Source organism: Meles meles, chromosome 12 (genome assembly GCF_922984935.1).
Source record: "Meles meles chromosome 12, mMelMel3.1 paternal haplotype, whole genome shotgun sequence".
In the NCBI taxonomy this organism is placed as follows: Eukaryota; Metazoa; Chordata; class Mammalia; order Carnivora; family Mustelidae; genus Meles; species Meles meles.
Genome location: NC_060077.1, coordinates 17,430,748 through 17,440,950, shown reverse-complemented (window position 1 = coordinate 17,440,950; position 10,203 = coordinate 17,430,748). Strand labels below are relative to the sequence as shown.

Below are 10,203 nucleotides of genomic sequence, written 5' to 3'. Positions count from 1 at the left end.
ACATTGTGTAGTATGGCAGCTTTTTAGAATATATCCATCTATACCCATTGAGCTTTCCACCCACTGAAGAACTCCTCTTCAGTGCGGAGTCTCTCCACACCAGCCCCTGGCCACAACTACTGTTCTCTCTGCTTCTAGGAGTTTGACTGCTTTAGATACCTCTTCTGACTGGACTGATGCCATATGTGTCCTATGTTTGGCTTACTTCACTGACATCCTGTCTTCAACGTGTAGCCCTGTTGTCCCAAATGGCAGAATTTCCTTCATTTTAAAAGCTGAGTAATAGTCAGTTATATGAATATACACATTTTCTTTATTCTTTCATCTGTAAATGGATACCTGGGGTTGTTTTCATATTTTGGTTACTGTAAATGTTGCTGCTATGAACATGAGAATGCAGATAGCTTTTAAAAATCCTGATTTCAATTCTTTTGGCTATATGCCTGAGACTGGGATTCCATTTTTTATTTTTTTATTTTTTTGATGATTCTCCATACTATTTGCATAGCCTCTCTACCATTTTACGTTTCTATTAACAGTGTACGAGGGTTCCAAATGTTTCACAATTGTGTCAGTTCTTTCGTTCGTTCTTTCTCTTTCTTCTTTCCTTCACTCCTTCCTTCCTACCTACCTTCCTTCCTTCCTCTGAATATCAAGTTTTCCCAAAACCATTTATTGAAGAGATTACGATTTTCCCATTGTGTGTTCTTGGTGCCTGTGTCAAAGACTATATATACCTGGGTTTATTTCTGGGCTCTCTGTTCTAGCCTCCTGATTTATCCCTTGTCTTTATGCCAGTTCCACTCTGTTTTAATTACTCTCATTTTGTGATATGTTTTAAAATCAGGAAGTATGATTCCTCTAGCTTGTTCTTTCTCAAGATCACGTGGCTAGTCCGAGTCTCTTGTGGCTCCATAAGAACTTTAGGATTTTTTTTTTTTTCTATTTCTGTAAAAATTATCCTTGGGGTTTTGATATGGATAGCACTGAATCTGTGGATGGCTTTGGGTAATATCGGCAGGTTAGCAATACGAAATCTCCTAGTCCGTGAAAACAGGGTGTCTTTCCGCTTACTTGTGTTGCCTTTAATTTATTTTGCCAACTTGGGTGACTCCCAGAATGCACAACTTTTTCCCTTCTTGGTTTGTTAATATTTATTCTTTCTGATGATATTGCAAACAGGAATTCTTTCTAAATCTCCTTTTCAGGTGGAAAAGGTAGTTAGTGTAGAGAAGCACAGCCGGGTTTGTATATTGGTTTTGTATTCTGCAATATGACTGCATCATTGATTATAACAGTCTCGCGTGGAAGTTTCTGTGGGGACTCGTGCTCTCACTTTGCCTGTGATTGCTGAGTCATTCCTTAACTCTTAGAACTTTTCAAGGACTTCAAGCTCCTTCCAAGAACAACCACAACTCAGGGCCAGACAGAGCTTCATTTCGGCTGCTGCCAGATCCCAGGGTTTGGAACAGGGCCACGGTTCCCCACAACTCATTAGTTGGACGGAACGAGTGTATAAATGAATTCCACATCTTGTACATTTAAGCCCACATCTATATAGTCAACATTTCTCCATATATTCTCTAAGAAACCGAAGCCAGAATGACACGGTGGGCTTTGATTCTAGCCAAATAAACGCTTCCACTTCCTTCTTGTTCCTCCTTGTTGAAACGGGAATCAATATCCATCCTACAACAAGTTCACTACAAGGCTCGGATGTGATTAAATATATGAAAGCAATTTGAAATGGTTAAGTGTTATAGACATGCCAGCTCCTTACATTCCTATTTTTGTTCAGATTGCTTTCACTAGGATTATCTGTCTTCCCCGACTCTGACCCAGAAATAAAATAAAAAAGCACCAAGTAATTCCCCCAGGTTGGAAAGAGAAGAGACATTATGTCAGTTATATCTGTGTCTTTAGCATTTCTTGGCAGTGGGGTTTGTGGCTAAACGTGTAAAATTTCCTCAGTTTAATCCATACCATTTGCCTGCATGATAGAGATAAAGCCATTGTCCCTGGGTGCTGGATGATTTCCAATCTCTTCATAGTGAATCAACTGGGCATCCTTGCCCTCTGGTTTCTGATTAGATTTTCTCTCTTTCTCTTTCTTTCTTTCTTTCAGATTTTATTTATTTATTTGTCAGAGAGAGAGAGGGAGAAAGAGGGAGCACAAGCAGGGAGAGTGGCAGGTGAGGGAGGAGCAGACTCCCTATTGAACAAGGAACCTGATGCGGGACTCCATCCCATGACCCTGGGATCATGACCTGAGCTGAAGGCAGAGGCTTAACCCACTGAGCTACCCAGGTGTCGCATTGGTTAGATTTTCTTTCTTTCTTTTTTTTTTTTAAGATTTTATTTATTTATTTATTTGACAGACAGAGATCACAAGTAGGCAGAGAGGCAGGCAGAGAGAGAGGAGGAAGCAGGCTCCCTGCCGAGCAGAGAGCCCGATGCGGGGCTCGATCCCAGGACCCCGGGATCATGACCTGAGCCGAAGGCAGAGGCTTTAACCCATTGAGCCACCCAGGCGCCCCTTGGTTAGATTTTCTAATTTGGGGGTCCAGATGAGAGAGGCATCCTGTTAGATGACCTGTCTTTGCCATGGCTTTCCAGTGATGGCTTCCCACTATTGCTAATAGATGCCACAGGGACATTCCCTATTGACCTAATCCCACCAGTCCACTTAAACACTGCTTTTATTAAACCCTGTCCCACTCTGAGTATGCCATGCACTTTCAAGGAGGACCTTACCTAGTGCCCTAATCATCACAATCGTACTATAACGGGAACAGCTCACTCTTCCCTTCTATTCTTTCCACACCATGCCTGTCCCGGTGCATTCTCACCAGCTGACTGCTTCGTCCTCACAACGACCTCGGAGCTGGGCACTATCGTCATCATTCTCATCTGCCAATATGGGACCTAAGGCAGAGAGGGTAGCCTAACTTCCTGAAGGTCCCACGGCTATTCAACCTTCCAAGCACTTAACCTCCAGGTTCTAGGATCTGCTGTGGCCCAAGCAGGCTGCTCCCAGGTTCTCAAACGAGGAGGCTCGGGCTGGTGGCTCTTCCGACCCAGATATGGACCTGGAGATGCAGCATCTCCTTCGTTATCCTCAGCCACCCTCGGCCGTGAGCGCGTGAACTCGGGGTCACGAGCGGTGATCCTCCCACTCACACAGTGAGACCTGCTGTGAGTCCACCAGCCAGAGGGCACCCTGTGCCCCAGCGAGCCTGTGCGCTCATGAGCGTGGGATCCCTGCCGTGGGCCCCGCGCTCACTCTTCCAGACAGAGCAAGACCAGGCAGAATGGGGATGATTTAGACACAATCGCAGGGCCTGATGCAAGCTCATTTTCACGTTAATGGGAACAATAAAAGACTTCACAGCCATATTTACACCCAAGCCTTCACGCCTTCTAGATTAAAGGCAGGGGATAAAAGTGGTTGGTATATATAGTACATTTATTATTTCTCAGAGTTATCCGCAGCTGCCCGCAGTGCTCCATCACGAGTTAGGAATTTTGTGAGATAGATAATATATCGTGCAGGAAGTCAGATTAATTAAGTAGCTTTTTTTGGATCACGTGTGCTCACACTTTTTGAGTTAATAATAGTGTTTGCACATTAAGGGATTATTATGCACAAGGAGTTGTTCTAAAATTGTGGAGGACTTAATTCCTTACATCCCTTAAGAGCCCATCTTGCAGACAAGGAACCAGAGGCACAAACTGAAATACAGTCAGGTCTTGGGGAGCTAAACACGGGTTTAAGAGACTCCAAAACCCAAGCTCATAGCCATTGTACTATTGTGCCATGAATTCTCTGTGTTTCAGCTTCCTGGTTTTTCCCATTTGGCTTGCATGGAAACTTCTGGACTTATGAGCTCTAGAGCTGAATTATCCTGAGAACCTAATTGAACCCAACCTAGAGCCTCATGCAGGCACGGGTGGCCACCAGCCAGATCTCAACACACAGTGAACCGGCCAAGAGCAGGATGGCCAGCAGGTGTCAGGATTTACTAGTGGACTTTGGTTCTGGGCTTCCTTAGGGGCTTCAATGCAGCAGAGAGCCCCATGAGAGCTGTGACTCTATGACCAGTCCCCGAAGCTCCTCTCCTCGTGGCCAGCTCTCCCACGGGTGACCCCAGGACACAATAATGTAGATAGTGTACTCAGATTTCTGGCAGGGACAGAATGGAACCTATTAGCACCAAAGTCATGTCCTCCATGAATAATGGAAATAAAGACAATTTGTTATCACTAAAAACAATTACATAAGCAGTTTTGCACAGTTGTTAATACCCAGGCTCTGGAGTCAGACTGACTGAGCCTTACTACAGTATCAGTATATTGGCATTATTATTTAAGTGTTGTTAAGGGTCAACTGTTTGTAAGACACAGCACATAGACATGCTCAATTTCCCCCTGACACAATCGTTCGAAGCCAACCCCACTGCTGTGCTTATTTTTCAGGGGAGGACACTGAGGCAAAACATAAAGGATGCATAAGTTGGTCCCGCTCACCCAGGTGGGAAACGGCAGAGCTGCAGTTTGAACCCAGAGTCGTTGGACCCAAAGCTTGTGCTCTGGGGTCCTGTACCCAGAAGATCATTGCCAAATGCAGGCTTGATTAGTGGAAGGGTGACTGAATGATTGGTAATTATCTTTGCCATTTCCTGGGAGCCATGAACACTCAGTGGTTCTGGTGAATCATAAACTGGCAGCTCTGGCAGATGGGATCACCCCCTTACGCAGACAAAGGAATGGAGGTTCAGGGCAAAGCATGGCCACAACCAAGCGCCGGCAGAATGAGACTTTGAGCCCAGCTTTTCCTGAAGGAGGAAAAGAGAGAAGCCACATTGGTGATTCAGTTTCCTCTGTTGACCGTCACTGCCGGAGCTTCTTCTGGAACACGTGGGAAGAGTGAGATCCTGAAACGTTACATCCACAGCGATAGCACAGCAGTGACGTGAACGGAGGAGTGAGGTAAGGACGCAAGACCCGGCGATGCACACAGGAGGCAATCCCATATCAGCCAACATCATGCAATGTTCCAGAACAGCCCTGATGACAGGGGCAGTTCCGTCCACCAAGGACTCTGGAAGGGGCAGTGGAGTCATCTTCCATGAAGAGAAAAGCAGGTGCAGCGATGTTAATGGGAGGAAGGGGGCGGGGGTGGAGACATGCAGAAAAGAATTCCAGAAAAGAGCCTTCTTCCATCAGCTTCTCTGGGAAAGGAGAGTTCCCACAGCAATAGTCTGTGTTCTGTGTGCATGTGGTCTCCTCTCATGGAACTGCTCTCCAGTTTCCAAGGGATACAGAAGGTCTCATGGCAGTAAAGCCCTGGGCTTTGCTGCAGATTAAAGGATAATGATACTGATGAGTCTCTTGTTAGTCCCACAGTATCTTCATGCAGATTTGAATTCCTGAGGTGCTTGTCCCAACCCAACCAAACCCAACCAAAGAAAAGCTTCCCAGTTAAAGTCTGAGCTAAGAGACACTCAAGTAGGCCAACGAGCTCCTTCCCTCTGGATCCTTACAACTGGAAACACTGACAAAGAACTCCGAAGTGGCTCTTTCTCCACTCACATAATTTCCAAAGGCGTAGTTACCCCATCCGTAACGACACTGTCTGCAAACCACAAGTGTGTGACTTGTGTCGTATAATGATAAGAAATCAAAGACCTGCTTCAGTCAGCTTTGGATACGGATAGATCCTTCAGGAGCCCGGAGCGACCAGAGATAAATGGAGTCGATATTTTTCACACTTTCCGCCCCAGGAGGAGAGAGAATAGATATCATGCCTTGCCCGAAGACATTAATAATTTATTCAGTGAGTCTCGGTCTGCCCAAAGCATGCACTTGACACACGGATGTTGACCATCTTCTGGGCTGCAGGTGAGGGGCCGGGTGTGCGAGGCAGGGCTGGAGGTCGAGTCTCGTGTCCGGGGTCCAGGGAGATAACATTCAGGCAGACAGTGGTCCTCCCCAGCGTGGAGGCCCAGGGGATGAACCTGTGTTGTACGGCGGAGTTTATGCCTTCCGGCTGAATTCGTGATTGTGCTAGTTCCTTCTGCTGTTGGAGCAAATGACCACAAATTTAATTTTAGAGCAACACAATTTCTTTCTCTCTCTTTCTTCTTTCTTTCCTTCCTTCTTTCCTTCCTTCCTTTCCTTCCTTCCTTCCCTCTCTCCTTCCTTCCTTTCTCTTTCTTTCCTTCCTCCCTCCCTTCCTCCCTCTCTCTCTCTCTCTCTCTTTCTTTCTTTCTTTCGCTGTCTTTTGGTTCTGCAAGTCAGAAGTCTAAAATGGATCTCACCAGGCTAAAATCAGCGTCATCAGAGCTGTGTTTCTTAGGGAGGCCCTAGGGGAGAATCTGTTTCCTTGTCTCTCTCAGCTTCTAGAAGCTGCCAGCAGCCGGTGGGTCTTGGCCGCACCACTCTGACCTCTGCATCTATCTCAGCTTCATCTCTGACCCTGATTTCTTGCCTGCCCCCCCCCAATAAGGACCCTTATGGTGACACTGGGTGCCCTGGATAATCCAATACAGCCTGCCCATCTCAAGATCCTCAACTGAATCACTTCTGCCAAGACCCGTTGTCCATATAAGGTGACACAGTCACAGGTCAGGGGGTCAGGATGTGGCATCTTTGGGGGGCAATTATTCTGCTTCCTGCGATGATCAACAGGTAAATACTAGTAAATACTAGGTAAATACAACTAGGTAAATACTAAATACACATTTGCCTTATAAGCCATGTCTCCTTCTGATTAAAGTACAGACTTTGTTTATTGAAGGTGTTAATATTGGTTCATCAATTGTGGTAAATGAACCATATAAATGTGAGGTATCAATAATAGGGAACAGGAAGGCTCAGTCGGTTATGCATGTGGTTCTCTCACATGGAACTGCTCATCATCATGAGAGATGACTCCACTGCCCCTTCCAGAGTCCTTGGTGGTCGGGGCTGCCTCTGTCATCGGGGCTGTTCTGGAACATTCCCGGAGCCTGGATGGCTCAGTGAGTTAAGCGTCTGCCTTCAGCTCAGGTCATGATCCTAGCATCTTGGGATCGAGCCTGGTATTGGGCTCCCTGCTCAGCAAGGAGTCTGCTTCTTCCTCTCCCTCTGCTCCTCTCCCTGCGTATGCTCTCTCTGTCTCTCTGTCCAATAAATAAATAAAATCTTAAAAAAAAAATAATAGGGGACAGGGAGTGTGGTACGTAAGAACACCTTTACTATCTTCAAAGGCACTCTGTAAATCCAAAACTATTCTTAAATACACATTAAAAATAATCATTCCTGTTGCCCTTGAAAATATAGAAAGCCAGTAAACAGTGGGTCCTCCTGGCACGGAAGGAGGGGACGGCAGGTGAGTCCCAGCTGATCCCTTTTCTGTGGCGTGAGCCCTTTGGTTCATTAGAGGCCTCAAGTGACTCCATTCATCTCTGTCACTTCTCTGGTGGCTTTGGAATTTGAGATTGTCGCTCTCTGAACAAAGTAATTACGTAGAAAGCTCTGGGATTCCCCTGGGATCTGCACCAGGGATGAGGTCAGACAGTCTGAGAGGCTCTCGGAAGGAGAATCTAGCCTGGTCTCAGGCTGCGGGGCTCAGAGTGCTCCCAGATCTCCCTGTCGAAAGTCAACACCATGGAGCAGGAAGATGAAGCTTCTTTTCTTCTCTACGCTTTACAGATTGAGCTAATTTCAAGCTCTATTAAATAAAGATTCTTCCTTGCTGGTGGATGTGCCTTCCTCTCCGGCTAAGTGCACCTGTTCCCAGGACCCAGCCTGCGTCAAGGACTGTTGCATAACAGGCTGGACAAGACATTCTGGTCACTGCATGGGGGCAAGGGGAAGGGACGTGAGTTATTAAAAGCTAGGCGGAAATGCGCCCATGGCAAAGAATAATGTAAATCGTCATATTATAGGGAAGCAAGGTGCTGAGCCGTTACGGTGCTCAATTATTTTGATGCTGCCGGGCAAATGTTTCCCTGTCTGAAATACCAGTCTACTTGACATCCTTCAAATGACGGATTTTTATAGAGCGATGCCCATTGGCAAAGGGGACAAGTTGTGCCTTTGTTCCCGCCCCCCTCCACCAGCCCCGAGCACCTCCACGAACGCGCCGAGTGCTAACATCAGCAGTCATGTTTAATGTTTCCTAGAGGGGAGAGGATCAGCAGCTTTCTGGGTGTGGCAAGGTCAGGGAAGACCTCATAAGGTGAAAAGCTCTTTCTCCTTGTAGTCCGTCTCCAGCTATAAATCTAGGATCTGAAAGAGAGTTCCTTCACTTTCTTCATGTTCCCAGCACATAGCTACTTGTGAAGAAGGTTAAAAAACAAAACGACAGAGGGTCCAATGATCTGTCTTCACAGAGTCACAGGGGACCTTTACAGGTTCCATATAAAAACACCTGCCTTATAATCATAGCTTCCATTTGCCGGGCACTTCATGCAGTCCCTGTCCCTTACCCCTCATCCACATGGATTGCTAATAACAGCTAACGTTTATCTAGAGCAGTGGTGATAGGCAAACTATACCCCTGGGGTCCGGCTGGCTTGCTGCCTGTTTTGTCAATAAAGTTTTATCAGAACATAAGCATGCTCATCGATTTATCTATTCTCTGTGGCTGTTTTCCTGCCAAAAAGGCATGAGTTCAGGGTGGCACCTCTGTCCCTGTGGCCCATGGAACTGAAACTATTTTGATACCTGGCCCTTTATAGAAAAGCGTTTGCTGAGCGCTGATCTGGTCCCAGTCTGAAGACCTACACGAAGATTAATTCATTTAAACCTCCGTGTAATTCAGCAAGGTCGAAACTATTATATTCCCTGTTTGTAGATAAGGAAAGGAAGGTTGTAAGCAGTAAACATTCACAAGACCCAAGGAATGACCTAAAAACAGGAGGGTCGAGCATCAGATCTACATCTATGTACCTGACAGCCCATTTTCTGTACCACGAGCTTCCCAGTCATCTGCAATGGGCAGTCGGCGATCCATCTGGGCAAGCGCATATGTGTAATCTCTCCCCAAGAGGTCTGAGGTACTCACAAAACCATTGTCCCCAAGGATGAGAGATCCAAGGACAGACCCCAACAGAGGGGCTCGTGCTTTGTAGGAGAAGGATGATGTCATCTTATGACTTCGGCTTCTCTGGAAAGTTTGCTTTCTCACGTGGGTTTTCCACACCTGTTCATTTCAGAAACTTTGGGATCAACTCACGAATGTTAACATGTGTTGGGGAAAGCACAACCTCCATGGGACCCCGAAGCATTTCCTTTTTTCATTTCCTTTTGAAGATACATCCACGTGTCCAGGAATTTCGTTCTGCATGGCGGTGAAAGATGTCGGTAGTAGAGTGAAGCTTCTTTGGCTCCCGGGAACATGTCGTGGGCCAGTCATGTGTACCACAGGGGTGAAGAACAAGATGAGAACTCCGTGCTCCATCGCCTGATGGCTCTGTGATATTGAAGGAACTTGGTCCATGTCTCTGGGTCTCAGCCGCTCCCTCTGAAATTAGACTCAGTTACAGACTCACAAATAATGCCTGGCTTATGGGGAGAGTCTGTTCATACACATGGGATGAGGTTCATACTTAAGCATATGACCATTTCCTAACTCCTTCAAGAGACTCCGCTGGTCAGCACTCGCTGTCTGAACATTGGAATTCCGAACATCCTCCTTGACATCGTGGGGAAGTGCGGAGACAAGCATCATACCTTAGGAAGTCTGTAGAAGCATTTGCTGTTACTCTCAACAGCCCACACAGCTATGATTTTGCCGTTTCTGCACCTGCTTTTTATGTCTGATTTTTTCTGGGGTCTCCATTCACCGTTTTCCTTCCATCTGCCCATTGTTCTGTTTCATTCCCTAAACTCCTGTTTTGGATCTGCGGCAGGCTGATAAACCAAATAACTGAACCCAGAATGCTTCTGCTTAAAATAAATTTCCTGTCTCAGTGCATGAGTTTTAGATTGTGCACGAGGTATTTTGACTTCAAAGATTTTTTTGTTTTTTTGTTTTTTGTTTTGTTTTTCCTAATGTTCTGGACAGGTGAGGGATCACGGGTTTGCTACACTCCTAAAAGGCAGAAAGAGCCTCCAAAGCCTGGGCACCCAGTGCAGACCCTGGGGCATCTGACGCGGGGCCTCCAGGGGATGGAAACATTCGGGCCGTCATCTTTTTAGGGTCGCCCATGGTAA

At 46.3% G+C, this 10,203-nt stretch overlaps 1 protein-coding gene across 1 annotated transcript in view; it reads right to left on the bottom strand.

The window, feature by feature from the left end:
* Window positions 1-5,833: 5,833 nt before the first annotated feature.
* LOC123954405 overlaps window positions 5,834-10,203 on the bottom strand; it is a 62,181-nt gene continuing 57,811 nt past the window's right edge. The window contains 1 exon segment of the mRNA XM_046025535.1: window positions 5,834-6,079. Coding sequence (XP_045881491.1) covers window positions 5,834-6,079 — 246 coding nt within the window.